The 22,520-nt window shown below is 41.2% G+C and overlaps 1 protein-coding gene across 5 annotated transcripts in view; it reads right to left on the bottom strand.

The window, feature by feature from the left end:
* The window catches only part of slc15a4 (solute carrier family 15 member 4), a 228,407-nt gene that overhangs the window by 167,873 nt on the left and 38,014 nt on the right, over positions 1-22,520 (bottom strand). For all 5 annotated transcript variants that reach the window (XM_043715789.1, XM_043715791.1, XM_043715793.1 and 2 more), the window contains exon 6: positions 7,182-7,337. In XM_043715789.1, the coding sequence (XP_043571724.1) occupies positions 7,182-7,337 (156 nt within the window). The remainder of the gene's footprint in view (positions 1-7,181; positions 7,338-22,520) is intronic.

Genomic DNA, 22,520 nt, shown 5'->3' with positions numbered 1-22,520 from the left:
GCTTTCCTTTATTGGTCAGAGTATTGAGTACAGGAGTTGGGAGGTCATGTTGCGGCTGTACAGGACATTGGTTGGGCCACTGTTGGAACATTGCGTGCAATCCTGGTCTCCTTCCTATCAGAAAGGTGTTGTGAAACTTGAAAGGGTTCAGAAAAGATTTACAAGAATGTTTTCAGGGTTGGAGGATCTGAGCTACAGGAAAAGGCTGAACAGGCTGGGGCTGTTTTCCCTGGAGCGTGGGAGACTGAGGGGTGACCTTATAGAGGTTTACAAAATTATGAGGGGCATGGACAGGATAAATAGACAAAGTCTTTTCCCTGGGGTCAGGGAGTCCAGAACTAGAGGGCATAGGTTTAGGGTTAGAGTGGAAAGATATAAAAGAGACCTAAGGGGCGACGTTTTCACGCAGAGGTTGGTACGTGTCTGGAATGAGCTGCCAGAGGATGTGGTGGAGGCTGGTACAATTGCAACATTTAAGAGGCATTTGGATGGATATATGAATAGGAAGGGTTTGGAGGGATATGGGCCGGGTGCTGGCAGGTGAGACTAGATTAGGTTGGGATATCTGGTTGGCATGGACGGGTTGGACCGAAGGGTCTATTTCCATGCTTTACATCTCTATAACTTATATTATAAGTGACAAAGTATTTGACAAAATGAGGACTGAAGGAAGACAAGTTGCCAGAACCTGATGGCTTATATCCAAGAGTTTTGGGTATCGATTGAAAGAATTCTCTGCATTGTTGGACTGTTCCAGCAGATTGAAAAATAGTCAACGTCATCTTGCTTTTCAAGAAGGAGAGAGCTAGAAAGTAGGAAACTATCTGCTGTTGGAAAACGCAAAGGTCCATTAAGGAAGGAATAGCAAGACATTTTAAAAAAGTTTAATATAAACAAAGAGTCAACACAGCTTTGTGAAAGGGAACTTACATTTGACAAAATTTAAGAGTTCCTCTAGGACGTAACAAGCAGAATTGATAAAAGGAGAACTAGTGGATGTAGTGTATTTAGAAAAGCACAGCTGGTCAAGCAGTATCCAAGGAGCAGGAAGATCGATGTTTTGGGCATAAGGTCTTCATCAGGAATGAAGCTTGTGAGCCAAGGGGGCTGAGAGATAAATGGGAGGGGGGCTAGGCTGGGGGGAGTAGCTGAGAATGCGATAGGTAGATGTCGGTGGGGGATGGGGGAGGTGATAGGTTGAAGAGGAGGGTGGAGCGGATAGGTGGTAAAACTATGGACAGGTCAAGAGGGCAGTGCCGAGTTGGAGGCTTGTGACTGGGATAAGGTAGAGGGGAGGGGTAATGCGGAAACTGGTGAAATCCACATTCTAACCAACCTCACCACCCCATGGCTGAACACTTCAAACTCCGTCCCAATCCATCAAGGACATGCAGGTCCCAGGCCAGCTCCATCACAAAACCCTTACCACCCGATGCCTGGAGGAAGAACACTTCATCTTCCACCTTTGCGACCCTGCAACCACACTGGATTAATGTGGATTTCACCAGTTTCCTCATTTCCCCTTCCCCCACTTTATTCCAGTCCCAAGCCTCCAACTTGGCACCATCCGCTTGACCAATCTATCATCTTTCCCAGCTATCCGCTCCACCCTCCTCGCCGACCTATCACCTCTTATGCCCAAAACATCAATTATCCTGCTCCTCGGGTGCTGCCTGACCTGCTGTGCCTTTCCAGCACCACACCCTTGACTCTGATCTCCAGCATCTACAGTCCTCACTTTCTCTTATTTGGATTTCTTGATGGCATTCAATAAATTCCTGCATAAAAAGCTTGTGCACAAGATATGGGGTCATAGTATTGAGGGTAATATATTGGCACGGTTTGAGGATCAGTTAACATTAAAAAAAGACAGGATTAATTACTCTTTTACAGGTTGGAAAGATGCAACTAGTGGAATGCCACAAGGCTGAGTTGTAGGACCTCTAATTACTCTATTAATTACTTGGAGAAGGGGACAGATTTTAATGTATTCAAATTTGCCGATGATTCAAAAATAAGTGGGAAGGCATGTTGCAATGAGAACACGAGGAATGTGCATGGGGATATACACAGGTTGAGTGAGTGGACAAAAACTTGGTAGATGGATTTTAATACAGGAAAACTTGAGGCATGTGCTTCGAATTAAAAAAATAGGGCAACTATTATTTAAATGTAGAAATGGACAAATGTTAGCATTGCCAATGCATTCAATGTCTCGGAACTCAGCAGAATTAGCATTAGTCTCTCAAAGACAAAAGAAAGCATTTGAAGAGATTTTAAAGGTTTTCAACAAATTAGTCCCTTAATTCATCATCAGCAACCAACGGGAAAAGAATTCCACTCCCATTATAACTAGGCACTGTCACTGATTTGTATTGCATCAAGCGCAGTTGTATCGCCCAATTCAATTCAGACCTCCTCAAACCAAAGCAAAAGCCAGGAGTGCAATTGGCTCGGATTTTGGCAGGCTGCGATGAGATTGGTGTGATTTGAATTTCATTGAGTGATCAAGTATGAGCAACCAATGTTCATGTAACTGAGATGGGCACAAGCAGGGAGTGAAATTACTTCATTAAAAACATAGTTGGAGAGAGAAAGAAAATTCATAATTTTTGCACAAAGTGACTAAAGTTTTCTTTTTCCTTCTAAGCTCAAAGCAAATTTGTTCCATTTACCAATCAAAACTGGTGTGTTCAGAGGAGTGAGTTAGCCTGAGCCAGCAGGAGGTCTTCCCTGTAGAACTTCTGATTGGGCCTGTGAGGAATAATCTCTCCGATTCTGCTCTAAAGCAGTGGGAGTAATTTGTTTTTATGGGTTTGCTGAAAATATTCCTGCACTATTTCTTTTAATGACTGACTGGAAATACAGCAAAGCTTTGACCACAGCCCTGTCATTCCTCAAATATGTTCACAAAGCAGGGATTTTGAATTCCCAACAGAGAATCAGTGAATCCTTATATTAATCCCTACTTTCCAAGCCAGTCTCTGGCACGCACTTCCCATTTGAACCCAGTCTCACCATGCCACCAGTTTTCTGTGAATATCTTCTGCCAATGCCACCTGGAGCACATTTAGCCAGAAATAGCTGGTGATATTTTCAATTGGCCTATCCTCAAAGGGTTTTGAGTAGAGATTTCCAGATTTCCATTTGTGTAAGGAAATGCTTTCATCAATCAATGCAGTTAATTTTTAAGGTTATGTGCTCTTGCTCTGGATTGTCCCATCAGAGGGAAGAGTTTTGTCTTTCTTTAGGTTCAGAATAAATGATATCAATTTTTTACTTCAAACACCATCTGTTGCCGTTTTCTCCCCCCCCCCCAATTAATTTGGAAAATAACTTTCTATCCTATATTTCATAACTTGCTACTCTTTAAATGGGAAAGAAATACAATATGGTGTCACAAAGTTTAAATTGTATGGTGTACAAGATTTAATTTGTATTAGATGTATAACATAGTAAAACTAAGGCAACAACTTCCAGTTCCACATATTCAGCTAATTACTGTTCAATTTGATATATTACACTAATTATACAGAAGTGCAGTAATTGAATATTAATGTTTACATGCAATTGCAAATGAATCTAAGCAAATACATTTAAAACCAATACTAGCTTTTCAGTGTGGCACTGCAAATTTTTACGTCTCATCTTTTTAAAGATTAAAAGCATCAAATTTCAAATTGGAATAAATCATCATTAGAGTGGATCTCAGATTTGGGAACCTGAAAATGGAGAGGAACCCAATTTCTACCTCAATTCAACCTTACACCATTAAACAGGGGTCTGGAGGAGTTTGGCCTGTGCAAATCTGCTGCCTACTTTATGGCAGAAAAGCTTATCTCGAGAATTTCTAGGTTTCCCTAGGAATTATTTTCTCAATGCCTTTTCAGCATTTTACATAGCTAATGCCAAATGAGGGGGTGATTAGATCAGTTCATTGGATGGCTGGAGTATGATGCAGAATAACATCAACAGTGTAGATTCACTCCCCAAATCAGTGGGGGCAGTTCTAGGAGCCTATGCCCCCAGTGATATCATTGCATAAGCCACGATCAGCAACCTGAGGATGCTCCTTAAAGGAACAGAATGCCAGATGAACACTGGCACATACTCCTGAGGCTGATGGGAAAGACTCCTAGATTCTTCCAAATGAAAAGTTAGCCGAAATATTTAAATTTAAAACAGCTCCACAAGGATTTGCAGGTGTGGAGCATTCATCTAGGTATTGGGTCTTGCAAGACAACTATTTTTAAGGTCAATAGATGAAAACTAGTCAAGTGCCCCAACTGATGCAATATTTACAGAGGGATGTGACATGAATGGAACAGATGGAGTTGACAACAGAGGGCAAAAAATTGGGGTTACCTGGCAGGCTGTGGTTCTTGAATTTTGATGCAGACTTTTAACACCACAATGAGAGTATTTTACCACTGATAAGGTAAACATCCAGGTGGGGAACCTATTACATCCATTTAAGTAGGAGGGACATAGCAGTAGCAGGCAAATCAGATTTATGACCCCAAAGTGGAGGGTTCTGATGATCAAGAAATGTGGGGCTTTCTTGCCCCACAAGGAGTGATGTAAAGACATTTTCTCTCCTCCCCTGTCCTTGCCTTGTTTCAGCTGCTGGAAACTCCCATAGTAAAACCTGCCAAATGGGTAAATGAGTGGCTTTCAACTTCACTTACCTATTTTAAAGTTCCAACCTACCTCTTGGCAGCAGGTTGCCTGCTTGTTCCTTTTCCTGTCTCAAACTTTAAAAATCAGCTAATTGGAGCTGCTGCATGATGTGCTAAGAACTGTTACCCATTTAATCCCACCCCACATCTAATCTCACAAAAAGCCATATTAGAATGCAAAGTTATGCACTATGGCAGGAAAAACAGAAGAGCTGAATATCATTTAAATGGGAAGACTAAGAAAGTAATGGAATTTGAGGGTCTACATGCATGAATCACAAAACATCAGCATCCAAGTTCAGTGAATAATAGGTGAAATAACTCCACAGAAGCTGGTATCCTGTCACCAAATTACCCTTTATTTACATGTGGAGAATTCTTGACACTGATCTAGCTCAGTCAGAACCAGTTCTCAGAAAGCATAGATATAAACAGGAGTGTCAGGTCCTGTCAGCCAGCGTTCCCTGATTGGAACTGTTAATCTAGTCCAATCAGGGAACTCACTACAATGACTAGAACAGGAAAGACAAATGGAATATTGGCCTTTATTTCAAAAGGAAAGCAGGAGTATGAAATAGGGAGTTCTTGCTAAAACTGCAAGGCACAAGTTAGATCAGACCTTGAATACAGTGAACAATCTTGATCTTCTTACCAGAGGGGAGAAATACTGAATTGGAGGAAGTTCCGAGAAGATCAACTAGGTTGAGTCTGGGTGAGCTTATTAAATAAACTGCAATATATTCTGGGCTGCAATATAATGCTACTCACTGACAACTTCTTGGCTAGCTTCAAACCGATGAACTACGCTAAGTACAAGGCAAATGAATCAAGAAGGCTTGATTGAAAATTATGTTTATATTTTGTAATTACACAATGACCATATTATTTTAATGTGGAAGTTGATGGATAACTAATTCAATCACAAGATAAGGGGTTTGCTTTAATCTACCTGATGCCGTGATTCTGGCAAAAGGCAATGGAAAATTTGCTATGTTTACAGATAAAACATGCAGTGGAAATAACATTCAGTAGAATGCACAAAATATAGTTTGTGCAATAAAGCCAGCACACTTGGCATTTTACAGTCCACATTTGATTCACAGATTTTATTCTTAAGAAGATTGATATTAAAAAAAAAACACCTGTACTTAGCTGAAGTAACTCACTGATTATTTTATATTTAAAAAAATTTGAAATTAACACTACCAAAGAAGTGTAGTGATTACTACTATAACTGCACAGATCACTTTACTTGACACTGGATATCTACAAAATGCCACAAAAGATTCCAAATGTATCAAACCACGACTGGGACCAGTGAACTTTCAGGATTTGGTCGTGTGTACCCTACATATCCAACGTTAACCTTGATTTCAGTAATGTCTTATTGGCTTACAAATCAATTGCACCTGATTGGTATCACCATATATTCATTATCTAGCAGCTCCATTAAATGAAATAAATGCAATCGAATGCGAGGCAAACTAAAAGCATGACCGCGAAAGAATTTCAATGCATTTGGCAATGAAAAAAAAATCGAAGGGTCAACTTTAAACTTCCACCTTGATTAATAATGTGATGCATCAAAAAGTATTAAGTATTTGATCTGTGTAACTACAATTAAAATATTGAAGTGTCAGAGATGAATACAATATTGCTGTGGCATGACTTTCAAAATACCTTAATCAAGTCCCAAAGAGGTAGCAAATAATTTATCTATACATAATACCACCCAGAAGAACAGGAGTGGCAGATGCATGGGAACACTACCACCTGCAAGTTCCCCTTTAAACCATACACCATCCTGAGTTGGCACTGTGCTGCCATTTCTTCACTGCTGCTGGGTCAAAAATCCTGGAATTCCCTAGCAACACAATGTATCTACACCCCTTGGACTGCAGCAGGTCAAGACATTAGCTTATTACCACCTTCTCAAGGACAAATAGGGATGAGCAATAAATACTGGCCGAGCCAATGATGCACACGTCGCTTGAAGATAAACAAGAAAAAGTACTGTTCTTGATGGCAGTGAAACAGGTAGAAACATACACAAAACAAATCAAATTTTGAAGTTGCACATGCAACTGGTACCTGGAATAGGCTATCCTTATACAGGCAAGAAAACGTATGTGTACATTACGATATTTTGAATAAAAACTAAAGCAGGAGCATGAAATCTTGGTGGCAATATTTGCTTCCTACTGAGTAAAAGTGGTTGAAGTGGAATTTTGTTGTCATAAATTCAAACAGGCCATATCTGAACAATGTTAAAATATACACCCACAGTAACCTAGAAATGAATTCCAAATTTATTACTCAATCTCATTCATAAAACAACCACAACACTTGTTATTTACATCTAATGAAATTATCTGGACTTTGCTGCTTTTAAAGAATATTGATTAAGTTCAACAGCAACTTGTGTACACAAAAACTTTGGGATGTACGGTGATAATTATTTGCATAAGCTAAAGACTTAATAGCTTAGTTTTCCAAACGTACCTGCTATGCTTGCGAATATTTCACTGACCCCAATCATTACATATTGTGGAATTTGCCACCATATCGATAACGGCGCAGCATTGTACCACACATTCCCAATCTGTTGCTCAATAGTACCATTCTGTAGACTATTTAAGCGTTGATCTTCCAGAATTCCTGATGCGATAAACAAAACAGAAATACACAAATTGTAAAACAGAATATTTGGTGATCAACAAATATACAACCCCACTAATTGTCAGGTTTTTTTTTGGTTCAGTTTTCACATAAAAAGGTTTAGTTTAAAAACCCAAACATATTTTGTGGATTTAATTTTGTTTCTAGAATGAGGGGGGTGACAGCACAATAAGGAACCAATTTCCTGAGCTTTAGCAAAGCAGCAGGTTTTCCCAGCTTGTAGTAGAGGGAGGTTTGCTTTAATATTGTTACCGTGAAATACAGCTCTGGGGTTACAAGTTACTAGGCTGAGAAAGGAAAAGAACAGAATAAAGTCTCAAGAACTAAAAATTATTTTTGGCCGTTTCTAGAAGAATTGAACGTCTGCTAAAAAGGCAGTGTAATATATACCTTGTGCAGTGAATTTTTTTTCAAACTGGGTTTTCCATTCGAAGCTGCCCAGAAGTCAAATCTTTAGTCGATAGTATTTTTAAGTCTTTTCATACAGTAAACATCTTAACTGTGAAATTTTTAACGTTTTTTTTTAAGCTATTAAATGGAAACTCAAAATTTCCTTTTAAAAATTATCAACTTCAATGCGGATCACCCCAAACCATTAAATCAAAAACTCTACATTTGACAAAATTCCATTCCCAATTGTAAACCATATTTACTTTTATATATTCATCTTCACTAAACAAAACACTAAGTTAGGTGAAAGCCTTGGAGGTATTATCACTGGATTATTAATCCAGAGACCCAGGTAACGTTCAATGGACTCAGATTCAAATTCTACCATAGCAGTTGGTGGAATATGAACTCAATGAAATAAAATAAAACTTAATGAAATCATGGCCGATTTTTGGAGGAAACGATCTGATTCACTAATGCCCTTTAGGGAAGCAAAGCACTGTCCTGACTTGGTCCAGTCTACAAGTGATTCCAGACCACAAACTGGTTGACTCTTAGTTGCCTGCTGGGCAAATAACGATTGACAATAAACTTTGGCTGAGCCAGCAATGCCCTCATTCTGTGAATTATTTTTTAAAAAGGCGAAAAGTAAACACTGAATCATTCATTATTGTTAATTACTGTTATGACCATGTCCTCACAATTAGTTTTAATTAATGCATTTACCTGCTGGAGGCTAGATATGTATGAGCTAATATAATAGGGGGAGACTTGAATTTAATAGTGTGCAGATAAAGTGTACCATTCATCAAAACCTTCAAAATGTGAAAAACGAAATAACTGAGCGAGATACAAACTTTTCTTCTTTAAATACAGAAGTGCCAAATGAAACTAAATTGCTTGATATGGAAAAATATCATTTAATTTCTTGTTTAGTTAAATCCCATTTCGTAGAATAGGCTATTTTATTGGAAGACAGACAGTGAGCGTCTTAGGCTTGTTTCCATATTTAACCGTTTGCACACTCCTCGGCAAACTAGCATGTATAGTCAAATTTCCACAACTAAAACAATTTGAGAGTTCAACATGTCAGCAGTAGAAGAAACAAAATTATAGAAAATGGTGAGAAATCAACTTTGGAACTGAAAGATAAAACCAACTGAGGAAAGGACAGTTTTACTAGGATGACAAAATATGTGTTGCTGGAAAAGCGCAGCAGGTCAGGCAGCATCCAAGGAGCAGGAGAATCGACGTTTCGGGCATAAACCCTTCTTCAGGAATGAGGAAGGTGTGCCAAGCTGGCTAAGATAAAAGGTAGGGAGGAGCGACTTGGGGGAGGGGCATTGGAAATGCAATAGGTGGAGGGAGGTTAAGGTGAGGGTGATAAGGCCGGAGAGGAGGTGGGGGCGGAGAGGTCGGGAAGAAGACTGCAGGGCAAGAAGGCGGTGCTGCATGTCCTTGGTGGAGTGGAAGGAGGAGTTGAAGTGTTGAGCCATGGGGCGGATGGGTTGGTTGGTGCGGGTGTCCCAGAGGTGTTCACTGAAACGTTCTGCAAGTAGGCGGCCTGTCTCCCCAATGTAGAGGAGGCCACATCGGGTGCAGCAGATGCAGTAAATGATGTGTGTGGAGGTGCAGGTGAATTTGTGACAGATATGGAAGGATCCCTTGGGGCCTTGGAGGGAAGTGAGGGCGCAAGTTTTGCATTTCTTGCGGTTGCAGGGGAAGGTGCCGGGCGTGGAGGTGGGTTGGTGGGGAATGTGGACCTGATGAGGGAGTCACGGAGGGAGTGGTCTTTCCGGAAAGCTGATAGGGGAGGGGAGGGGAGGGAAATATATCCTTGGTGGTGGAGTCTGTTTGGAGGTGGCGGAAATGACGATGTATCTGGAGGTTGGTGGGTGGTAGGTGAGGACCAGTGGGGTTCTGTCCTGGTGGCGGTTGGATGGGCGGGGTTCAAGGGCAGAGGAGCGGGCAGTGGAGGAGATGCAGTGGAGAGCATCGTCAACCACGTCTATGGGGAAATTGCAGTCTTTGAAGAAGGAGGCCATCTGGGTTGTTCGGTATCGAAATTGGTCCTCCTGGGAGCAGATGCGGCGGAGGCAAAGGAATTGGGAATATGGGATGGCGTTTTTACAGTGGGCAGGGTGGGAGGAGGTGTAATCTAGGTAGCTGTGGGAGTCGGTCGGTTTATAGTAAATGTCCGTGTTGAGTCGGTTGCCGGAGATAGAAATGGAGCGTTCTAGGAAGGGAAAGGAGGAGTCTGAGACAGTCCAGGTAAATTTCAGGTCGGGGTGGAAGGTGTTAGTAAAGTGGATGAACTGTTCAACCTCCTCGTGGGAGCACGAGGTAGCGCCGATACAGTCATCGATGGAGCGGAGGTAAAGGTGGGGTGTGGTGCCAGTGTAGCTGCAGATGGACTGTTCCACATATCCGACGGAGAGGCAGGCTTAGCTAGGGCCCATGGCTACTCCTTTGGTTTGGAGGAAGTGGGAGGATTGGAAAGAGAAGTTGTTCAGAGTGAGGACCAGTTCAGTCAGCCGAAGGAGGGTGTCAGTGGAAGGGTACTGGTTGGGTCGGCGGGAAAGGAAGAAGCGGAAGGCTTTGAGGCCTTCGTGATGGGGGATGGAGGTGTACAGGGACTGGATGTCCATGGTGAAGATAAGATGATGGGGGCCGGGGAAGCGAAAGTCATGGAGAAGGTGGAGGGCGTGGGTGGTGTCCCGAATGTAGGTGGGGAGTTCTTGAACTAAGGGGGACTGGACCGTGTCGAGGTATGCAGAGAGGAGTTCGGTGGGGGAGGAGCAGCCTGAGACAATGGGTCGGCCGGGGCAGTCAGATTTGTGGATTTTGGGCAGGAGGTAGAAACGGGCGGTGTGGGGTTGTGGGACTATGAGGTTGGAGGCGGCGGATGGGAGATCCCCTGAGGTGATGAGGTTATGGACGGTCTGGGAGATGGTGGTTTGGTGGTGGGAGTGGGGTCATGGTCAAGGGGGCAGTAGGAGGAGGTGTCTACGAGCTGGCGTTTAATCTCAGCAACGTAAAGATAAGTGCGCCAAACTACCACCGCGCCACCCTTGGCTGCCGGTTTGATAGTGAGGTTGGGGTTGGAGCGGAGGGAGTGAAGAGCTGCACGTTGCGAGGGTGAGAGGTTCGGACAGGTTGAGGCGGTTAATGTTGCGGCGGCAGTTGGCTATGAAGAGATCGAGGGCGGGTAAGAGGCCAGCATGGGGTATCCAGGTGGATGGGGTGTGTTGGAGGCGGGAAAAGGGGTCTTCAGAGGGTGGGCGAGAATCCTGGTTGAAGAAGTAGGCGCGGAGGCGAAGGCGGCGGAAGAATTGTCCGATGTCTCACCGCGTGTTGAGCACGTTAATCCGGGAGCGTAGGGGGATGAGGACTGATCTTTACATGCGGCAAGACATCGAACAATTCTTCCGCCACCTTCTTCCCACCCTGCCCCCTGTAAAAACGCCATCCCATATTCCCAATTCCTTCGCCTCCACTGCATCTGCTCCCAGGAGGACCAATTCCAATACCGAACAAACCAGATGGCCTTCTTCTTCAAAGACTGCAATTTCCCCTCAGACGTGGTTGACGATGCTCTCCACCGCTCCTCCGCCCTTGAACCCCACCCCTCCAATCGCCACCAGGACAGAACCCCACTGGTCCTCACCTACTACCCCACCAACCTCCAGATACATCGTCATTTCCACCACCTCCAAATAGACCCCACCACCAAGGATATATTTCCCTCCCCTCCCCTATCAGCATTCCGGAAAGACCACTTGTCAGGTCCACATCACCCACCAACCCAACCTCCACTCCTGGCATCTTCCCCTACAACCGCAAGAAATGCAAAACTTGCGCCCACACCTCCCCCCTCACTTCCCTCCAAGGCCCCCAAGGGATCCTTCCATATCCGTCACAAATTCACCTGCACCTCCACACACATCATTTAGTGCATCTGCTGCACCCGATGTGCCCTCCTCTACATTGGGGAGACAGGCTGCCTACTTGTGGAACGTTTCAGAAAACACCTCTGGGACACCCGCACCAACCAACCCAACCACCCCGTGGCCCCTCCCCCAAGTCCCTCCTCCCTACCTTTTATCTTAGCCTGCTTGGCACACCTACCTCATTCCTGAAGAAGGACTTATGCCCGAAACGTCGATTCTCCTGCTCCTTGGATGCTGCCTGACCTGCTGCGCTTTTCCAGCAACACATTTTTCAGCTCTGATCTCCAGCATTTGCAGTCCTGATTTTCTCACAGTTTTACTATGAAGAATTGGTTTAAACTATCTTGTTAAAAGGGATGGGTACTTTTCATTCTTATTAGAAGAATGGATAGTTTTTCTAAAAAAAAAGGGTTGAGACTGGGAAATGTTTACAATTATGGGGACTGCAGAGTCCACTTAAATTAATCGTATTTAGAAGTAATATGTAAGTACAGTAAGAAAGTAAAATTGTATGCTAACTTTTGTTATGAAGGGATTGGAATGTAATAATTAAGAATTCTTCGAGTTATACAGGGTATTGAGAAGGCCACATCATGAGAGCTTTGTGCAGTTTTAGTCTCCTTCTCCAAGGGAGGACAAACGTGTCCTAAGACAGAGTAACAAACCTCTTTAGAGTGGTCCTTGGGATAAGGAGATTATTTTGGAAGAGACTGAAAGGATTAGATCTATATTCATTGGAAGAATTACAGGTTATAGGAAATTCTTTCACTGGTACATCCTGACCCAGCAAAAAAAAACTGATTTGGAGAAATTAAGGTCAGTGCAAATTTCCAATGTTTCCAAAATAAATGTGTGGTATTATCACCATCAAAAAAAAGCCAAAATAAAAATTACCTAATCTAGGAAATCAGCAAGCCTGAAAAAGGTTAGGTAAATCAGCAGCCTTAAAATATTAAATGGAATTTGCCGATCTTTTATTCTAAGGAGTTATGACAACATCTCACTGTCTACAAACCTCATCTGTCAACTGATGTGAGCTGGTTACTAGAATTACCAAAAAACAGGGTGGGTGGGGGTTAATGACGAGACTTCCCAGTTTAAATTATGAAAAATGGACTAAGAAAGCCCTTTGGATAGAACAGTCAATGTTGTCACTTCTTCAAATTTCAAAGGGAAAGATTCTAAATTGAACCCCAAGAGGATTCAAAGCAATTTTTCTTCTCCAAAGAGCAAAATGTGAGGTTTCATATTCGTCAGCTGCTTTCCAATCTGAAGTATGTGGGGGACAGGATAAATGTCTATTCAATAGAAAGTTAGAGTATATTCTGAAGTTCTTAGAATAGTCAGCAAGACTGCCCATTTTGAGAACATCACAACTTCCCATTTAAAGTCCACCCTACTTCAGCACTATTGAATTTGATGAAGAGATCAGTTACTGAATTTGAAATTTGTAATCTAGCAGCATACTGTACAGAGGTGATTTAGACAATTTAGAAGCATTACTCGGTAGACTTAAGAAAAATTCATAAAGACTGAAATCTTATTTCACTACAACACTGACTGGTCTCCAAACAAAAATATGCACTTCAAAAATGGGCAATTTACTTATTTTTATGGACAACATTGCAGAATTTTCAAAATGCCAGTATCAATATAATATTAGTGACCAAAACATTCAACACGAAGTAATTTTACTGAGCATGTGCTGGTTGTTTGCGGTACAGAGTCAATTTTCTAATGACAAGTTACTGATTGAAACTGGTTGTGACAAAAGATGGACAAATGCATACTTCACAGGCTCTTTTCAAAAATATGCAGTTTCTCTAATAAATGTATGTACAATAATGTTACAATATATTTAGATTACAAATGAACAGGAACATTCCAGTTTTTGTTACTGAATAGAGTCATAGAGACGTACAGACCCTTCGGTCCAACCCGTCCATGCCGGCCAGATATCCCAACCCAATCTAGTCCCACCTGCCAGCACCTCCAAACCCTTCCTATTCATATACCCATCCAAATGACTCTTAAATGACGCAATTGTACCAGCCTCCACCACTTCCTCTGAAAGCTCATTCAATACACGTACCACCTCCTGCGTGAAAAAGTTGCCCTCTTTTATATATCTTTCCCCTCTCACACTAAACCTATGCCCTCTAGTTCTGGACTCCCCCACCCCAGGGAAAAGACTTTGCCTATTTACCCTATCAATGCCCCTCATAATTTTGTAAACCTCTTTAAGGTCAGCCTTCAGCCTCCAACGCTCCAGGGAAAACGTCCCCAGCCTGTTCTGCCTCTCCCTATAGCTCAAATCCTCCAACCCTGGCAACATCCTTGTAAATCTTTTCTGAACCCTTTCAAGTCTCACAACATCTGTCCGATAGGAAGGAGACTAGAATTGCACGCAATATTCCATCAGTGGCCTTACCAATGTCCTGTATAGCTGCAACATGACCTCCCAACTCCTGTACTCAATACTCTGACCATTAAAGGAAAGCATACCAAATGCCTTCTTCACTATCCTATCTACCTGTGACTCCACGGTCAAGGAGTTATGAACCTGCACTCCAAGGTCTCTTTGTTCAGCAACACTCCCTAGGACCTTACCATTATGTGTATGAGTCCTGCTAAGATTTCCTTTCCCAAAATGCAGCACCTCACATTTATCTGAATTAAACTCCATCTGCCATTTCTGAAGTCTGGTTCAGATCATTCACCACTGATCTCGGTTCTAAACAGTGCAATACCATATTTGGAGTTGAAAGCATACTACATAATGACCCCTAACAGTTAAATAATTATAAAAATTACATTATTGTATTTAATCTACAATTACAATAATACCAAAAACATTATATTAAAAAATGTTTTTACTGAGACATTTTGCATGTATTTTTACTATGCATCTGCAATTAATATTCCTTCTCCAAAAGATAATACAGTGAAATGTTCTTGGAAGCACATTCCATTTTATGATCTGCATTTATTACAAAGTGGAAAAGGAACACACAGGAAAAGAACTAAGAAATCGTAACTTCACAGTGCTGAAGGCAACAAACGCCATTTCATAACTAAGGAAGTTTTGCTTGCTTAAAAGTTAACCTTCTTTAAAACAGTATTGACCAAAACCAAAAGGAAAGAGCTGTCCAAATGTTAGACAACTTAAAAATGTAAAACACATAACTAAAGTCAACTCCTCTCTTTAGGATAATGACACAGGTAAGATGAAGGAGGGCTGCCACAATGGGAACATTACAGCGGTGACTGGAGAAGGGAAGTAAGGGCTTCATAACCAACTCTGATCTCCCTAACCATTGAGAAAAAGATGAGTTCCATTACAAAAGTCAGTAGTCTTTTTCCCCCCCTCAGCAAACTAGCAATCCAATTTCAATAGGTGAGTTCAGCTAATTCACTAGAAATGCATGTATGGCTCAAAGTCACAACAAATGGTGCATGTTACTCACCGAATTCTTACAATGGCACATCATAGGAAAGGCATATACATGTGTAAAGTTCATCTCAAAAGATAAAACTAAACCATACTTTAAATGCTGTAACCTACAGCTATTCAGCAAGAGCTGAATGGACACAGTAATTTTAAATACATCTAAAATATTTTGATGAGAAAAGGACATGCTGTACAAAGTGAGTGTGGAAAGCACATTAATGCTTGACCCATTGGGAAACTATATGAAAGCATTTTTCAGAAAACAGGTATGTCCAGATCTATTATAAAAGCATGAAGATAGGGTGCCTAAAAAATACTTTTCTCAAGCACAACTTTTAACAATAAATGCAGTTCTTACACCCTAACATAACAATCCTAGATAATGATGGCTACTTGTTTTACAAGACATTTGATAGACAAGACTTGTACCTATTAGGTTATAATGTTTGACATTTTATGGTCACGCCATTGTTTTCAACAGATGTTGTTTCAGTTGCAATGTTTAGGATAGCAGACAGTCACATTAAGATGGATTACATTTTAGTTGCACTACTGCTTAGGGTGGCAATCTTATCAAAAGGCTAATGTCAGTGGCTATGACCTTTGGATCTTCAGCTAACATAACTGCTCTAATAATGAATAGAATCTACCTTCAGCCTTGTGAAAATAAAAAGGTCTCATTGACAGATGCAAAGGTTGCTGGCTACTGTAGGACAATTTCCTGCCACAATTTTTGACAGGCCATGAGAAAAGAAAACATTTTTATTTAAAGGTCAACCTCTACCTCAATGTCTTTTCTCCCTCTACACTTTATCTTTTAATACCACATAATCTACAGTCATTAAAATGTGGCAAAAATTTAACCATTTTGATTTATTGCCCCATGACAGGAATACTCCTTTTCCATGAGTACATTCTGAGAGACACGTTGCGGTAGCAAAACAAGCCTCTAATGAAGCTAATAAAATTCAAACATCTTGTGGAAGGAGAATCAGTCTCTCCACAAAATCAAAGAAACATTACTATTAAGTGGATTTTCAAAGAAGAAATGTGAATTAAATTCTGATTTTCTCTTCCATAAATCTTCTCACTTGTACTGCTTTGTTAGTTTGCTTGCTGCACCTCCACTACTCTGGAGTCATGAACTAGAATGGCTTCTAATTATACTCTGTGGCTCCATTTCATTCCTGGATCATGTTTTTGTCTTCCAATTACATCCTGGTGCACCCTGCTCTCCTCAACTATTTCAATCTCAAGCTCCTCTGGCTGATCTTCACTTCTCTTCACCATTCTCCTCATCCTGCTCTTGACATGGCTTCTGTCTGCCACAGGTTGCAACACTGGTTACTGTATTCACCAAGCTGTAATTATTACAGCATCAGGATTCAATTTGTCCAACTCTACGTTTGCAAAAATGACTAAAATGGCTATATGAAGTAGGCAGAGGTTGTAAGAGCAATACCTTGCTTAACAAAAGAGATTAATGAAATGCAATCTATTGAAAATAAACAGGAAGATACGGTTTAAATGAAGGTCTAGAAGAAAAATAAGTGAGCATACTACTGTATTTACCAGATGGCGTTTAAAGTGTGGTGTAGTTTATTCTTAGGAGATGAACTTTACAAACATATGCACCTTTTCTATTCACTTCACTGAGACATCAAGTCTACATTGACACTATCTTGAGAAAGACTACCAATTTTAAGAACACTATGTTTCACAGCAATGGCCCAGAAGCTGCTCATGCTCATTGGGCATACAAACATTGTACTTTTCATGGTTTTAGAACAAAATTGTTGATCCAGCAAGAACTTACACTGGCATCAAAATATTGTACCAAATAGACCAATGTCGAGAGACCAAGAGACATCTCTACACTTACAAACAAGTTTCAGTTTCTTCCTCCTTATTACTTTAATATTCAATTCATTCACAGATACTGTCATTTGGATATTATGGATGGATATAAATACTTTGGAGGTGGTTTACTATACTGATATCTCAATGAGTGGGTTGTCTCATGGAGATAGTTTGGACAGGCTGGATTTGCTTCCACTAGAATTTAAAGGCGGGAGAGGGAAAAAACGGGTGACTAGATTGAAGTGTAAAAAATCCTGAATGGTCTTGACAAGGTGAACATGGAAAGATGTTTCCACTGGAGGGTCAGAATCGAACTATGATATACGATTTCAAGTTTAGGAGTCATTTCTTTCTGCAGCAGGGCAGCAACGATGAGCTAAGTTTCACTGAGGGCTGTGTCTTTTAAACGCTTTGCATCAGAAGGTGGCGGAGGAAAATCATTGAATAGTTTCAGGGCAGTGGTGGATAGATTCTTGTGTGCAAGGTTTGTAGCTCAGGTTGAGGTTTAGGGTGTAGGTTTGCTCGCTGAGCTGTAGGTTTGATATCCAGACGTTTCATTACCTGGTTAGGTAACATCATCAGTGGCCACCTCCAAGTGAAGCGAAGCTGTTGTCTCCTGCTTTCTATTTATATGTTTGTCCTGGATGGGGTTCCTGGGGTTTGTGGTGATGTCATTTCCTGTTCGTTTTCTGAGGGGTTGACAGATGGCATCTAGATCTGTGTGTTTGTTTATGGCGTTGTGGTTGGAGTGCCAGGCCTCTAGGAATTCTCTGGCATGTCTTTGCTTAGCCTGTCCCAGGATAGATGTGTTGTCCCAGTCGAAATGGTGTTTTCTTTTCATCCGTGTGTAGGGCTACGAGGGAGAGATGGTCGTGCCTTTTTGTGGCTAGCTGGTGTTCGTGTATCCTGATGGCTAGCTTTCTTCCCGTTTGTCCTACGTAGTGTTTGTGGCAGTCCATGCATGGAATTTTGAAGATGACATTGGTTTTGTCCATGGGTTGTACTAGGTCTTTTAAGTTTGTTAGTTTTTGTTTGAGAGTGTTGGTGGGTTTGTGTGCTACTAGGATACCGAGGGGTATTAGTAGTCTGGCTGTCATTTCCGAAACTTCTTTGATGTATGGTAAGGTGGTTAGGGTTTCTGGCTGTGTTTGGTCTGTTTGTCGTGGTTTGTTCTTGAGGAATCTGCAGACTGTATGTTTTGAGTATCCATTCTTCTTGAATACGTTGTATAGGTGGTTCTCCTCTGTTTCCCAAAGCTGTGCTGCAGCACAGCAAACCTACACCCTAAAAGATTCTTGTGTGGCAGGGGAATTAGGGTTAATAATCAGTGGCAGATAGAAATGCAGAATTTAAATCAAAAACAGATCTGCCATGATCTTGTTGACAAAATGGTCTACTTTGAATTCATATGTATCTACTATTTAGATATAAATTGAAACAGATTCATTCCACATATCATTTCCCCTCATAACAATGTGAATTTGTCCAGATAGCATGAATGAGTATCATACAGTGCAAGCTATAATCTGTTCTTGTTTACTGCATTGCAAACTAAAAAAACAAACAGGACTTTTTCCTCGTCTTAATTTATAATTAAGCAATTCCTAGTCAATACTGTACCTGAAAGTGCGGTTACTATTATAATATGGGATGGGTCAGTCAATTGGTACAAAATACCAATGAGATCAATTATTCCTAGTGATACTTTTTTGAAGAATAAAGGCTAGTTCATGGCCTTTCACGGCAAGGAATTGTGTAAAGGATGTCTTCCCAGGTTCTCTGTATCTAACAGATTTAAACAGTGTACTACTTTTGTTTAACCAAAAGAATTATAATGATGAATAAAGCCACAATCAACCAAATTGCTAATTCCCTGATCACAAAACGACAACAGGACATATTCTTCCATCTCCTATCCAGAAACACCCATTCAAAGAAAAATCATAAGAGTAACAGCAGACCAGTATTCAAAAATAAACCTAACCTGCAACAAATGCCAAGAATTCATACAAAATTAGTGTTCACTATCAGAATGACAGAACATTAGAATGCAGCAAATTAGAACTGTGGAGATTTACTTTTAGAAATTTGAACATTAACAATATTTCTGATTTAAGTTCAATTATTTGCTTTCCCCTCAGATAAATAACCGACAGTTGCTACTACATTTCACCAGTCATTTAAACAAACATATAAACTTAATTCCACAATAGTCATGGCAATCTGCATCTAACAAAACATTTTTCTGCATCATCACATGATTTCTTTTTTTCAGCAATAAAGCCACAGTCAAAGTTTGCACTGGTCAGGGTCGAGGCAAACATACCAAAATTTCAAAAGTAAGCAAAACCATATGCAGATTGGTCAAGGCTTTGCTATGGAAAAAACAGATGACAGGCTACAACATTATATATTCTAATGACCAGCAGATTATATCAGCACATTCTTTTGGCTGCTTGCTACAAGCAGAGTACTAACTGTACTCAACCATTTCATGCTTGCAAAACTCAGGACATAATACTTAATGTCAGGTGTTATCCCATGATAGGGTTTTTCAACAAATGGTGCCCAAATTGGGTTATGAATTACAACAACACCCACTAAAGATTATCATTGGGGCGCACAATGTAGCTCATTTATGCTACAAAGGTTTAGTCGATTCAAACTTCAGAACCTGTCCTGTACAGGATAAAGCAACATATCAAGGCATAGTGCCTTTTATGAATTAATTAAAAAGGTGGGAAACAAAATTCACTGATGCATGCTTCACAATAATGAGAGATTTTGGAGAAGCTTTGTAGCTCAGGTTGTGAATCAGGTTGCAAGTTTGCTCGCTGAACTGGTGGGTTTGTTCTCAGATGTTTTGCCATCATGCTTGGTAACATCATCAGTGAGCCTCCGGTGAAGTGTGTTCTGTTCCACTTGCTATTTAGGTGTCTTGGTTTGTTGCAGTAGGTGATAGCATTTCCAGTTCTGTTTGAGAGGTTGGTAAATGGGGTCCAAATCGATGTGTTTGTTAATGCAGTTCCAGTTTGAATGCCTGGCCTCTGGGAATGCCTGTGAATGTCTCTGTTTGGCCCAGGATTGATGTATTGGCCAAGTTGAACTGGTGTCCCTCTTCATCGGTGTGTATGGATACCAGTAATGATTGGTCATGTCTTTTAGTGGCCAGTTAGTGGTCATGTATCCTGGTGGCTAGTTTCCTGCCTGCCTGTCCAATGTAGTGTTTGTTGCAGTCCTTGCAGGGCATTTTGTAGATGACATTTGTTCTGCTGGCTGTAGGTACGGGGTCCTTTAGATTCATCAGGAGCTGTTTCAGTGTGGTGGTAGGTTTGTGCCACCATGATGCCTCAGGGCCAGAGTAGTCTGGTCGTCATCTCTGAAATGTCTTTGATGTATGGTAGGATGGGTAGAGTCTCTGGGTGTGCTGCGTCTTCCTGTTTAGGTCTGTTGTTCAGGAATTGGCGGACTGCGCTTATTGGGTAAGGTTGTTCCTTGACTTCTCGCAGGTCCTGGGTGCTGCAGCGTATGGTAGCCTGTTTGAAGGTGCTCGGGCGTTGCTCCTGTAGTTGAGTATCTGGTCAGTGTGTGTGGCTTTCCTGTAAACGCTGGTCTGCAACTCTCCATACGCTTTTCATTCTACTGTGACATCTAGGAAGGGGAGTTGGTAATTGCTCTCTTACTCTTTAGTGAATTTTATACCGGTAAGGATGCTGTTTATTGCTTGTGGCTTTCTTCTAATTTATTGTGTTTCGTGATGACAAAAAGGTGTCATCCACAGTGGAACCAAAGCTTGGGCTGGATCGTGGGAAGGGCTGTTCGTTCTAACCTCTGCATAACTGCTTCTACTATACATCCTGATATTGGTGATCCCATAGGCATTGTATTAATTTGTTTGTAGATCTTGTCGTTGAAGTTGAAGTGGGTTGCAAGACACAGGTATAGTAGTTTGAGGATGCTATCCTTGGGTCACCTAGCAGTGAGGCCAGTGTTTCTTTGGGTGGGGTGATGTTTATTGATGTGAATAGGGCAGTCACGTTGAAATAAACCATGATCTTGTTGTTGTCTACCTTGGTATCTTTGATGATGTTAAGGAAATCCTGGGTCGAGTTGATGGAGTGCATTGCATCTTCTACTAGGGGTTTCAGTTTATATTGCAGTTCCTTTGCTAGTCTGTATGCCAGTGTGCTGGGAAGTGAGACTATGGTCTCTTTACGTACCTTTGGTAATTCGTAGAAATGGAATGAGTTGGATCCTTCGGGTTTCGTTCTTTGGAAGTCTGTCTTGTTAATCCATACACAAGGATGAAGAGGGACATCAGTTTGACTGGGACAAGCCAAACAAAGGCATGCATGCAAATTCCTAGAGGCCTGGCATTCCAACCAGAAATCCATTAACAAACAGAGATTTGGACCCCATTTACCAACCTCTCAGAAATAGAACGAGAAACAGTATCACCTATCAAACCAAGACACCTAAATAGCAAGTGGGATGGAAAATCAATGCTTCACCAGAGGCTCACTGATGTTACCTAGCATGGTGACAAAAGCTCTGAAAAAAACCCCATCAGCTCAGCGAGCAAACCTACAACCTCACAATGTTTCAACCAGAGTTTAAGTGCCAAGCAATTAACCAATTACCACCCATTCCTAATGTAGTATAAATTGTTGCTTCCTTTGAAATTTAGAATTCTGGCATTTATCCTAATGAGTGCAAGATGGAAAAGCTTTCACATATGTCTCTTTTGTCAGCAATGCTCAAGGTCCATATTGTGGGGGAACTAATTGAGCCATTCTGGAATTCATCTAACACTGCAAAATAGTACAAGAGAACATTAATACATTGGAGAAAAAGCTGAAAGTTAGCTCAACACAGGTAAAGGCAAGATAGTACAGTTTGGTCAGAAGAATACATGGAAGGTGCAGGTGTAGGTGGGTTTCAGGAGGAAGAAGAGATTTGGAAGTACAAATTAATAATATATAGCAAGGATATACTCAAAACTCTTACTGTTGCTGGCTTGATTTTAAAATATATTGTCACATTTTCTCTTCAATTGTGATAGGAATGCACAAAATGCATTTTAATTACAACTTCAGAGTGAGGAAGTTGTCTTTCTGGTATTATTCAATATTAAAGATAAATAATTGATGCGCGAAAAATCTAGAGAAGAATACCACTAAACACTTAAAATATAATTTCTATTTGCTGGATGTCTTTAAATGGGTAAAGGTGGATAAATTCCCAGGACCTGATCAGGTGTACGGTGGAACACTGTGGGAAGCTAAAGAAGTGATTGCTGGGCCTCTTGCTGAGATATTTGTATCATCGATAGTCACAGGTGAGGTGCCGGAAGACTGGAGGTTGGCTAATGTGGTGTCACTGTTTAGGAAGGGTGGTAAGGACAAGCCAGGGAACTATAGACCAGTGAGCCTGACATTGGTGGTGGGCAAGTTGTTGGAGGGAATCCTGAGGGACAGGATGTACATGTATTTGGAAAGGCAAGGACTGATT

The sequence above is a fragment of the Chiloscyllium plagiosum genome, chromosome 25, assembly GCF_004010195.1.
Source record: "Chiloscyllium plagiosum isolate BGI_BamShark_2017 chromosome 25, ASM401019v2, whole genome shotgun sequence".
Taxonomy (NCBI): domain Eukaryota; kingdom Metazoa; phylum Chordata; class Chondrichthyes; order Orectolobiformes; family Hemiscylliidae; genus Chiloscyllium; species Chiloscyllium plagiosum.
The sequence above is the reverse complement of the archived record's forward strand: the minus strand, read 5'-3'. Positions and strand labels throughout refer to the sequence as shown.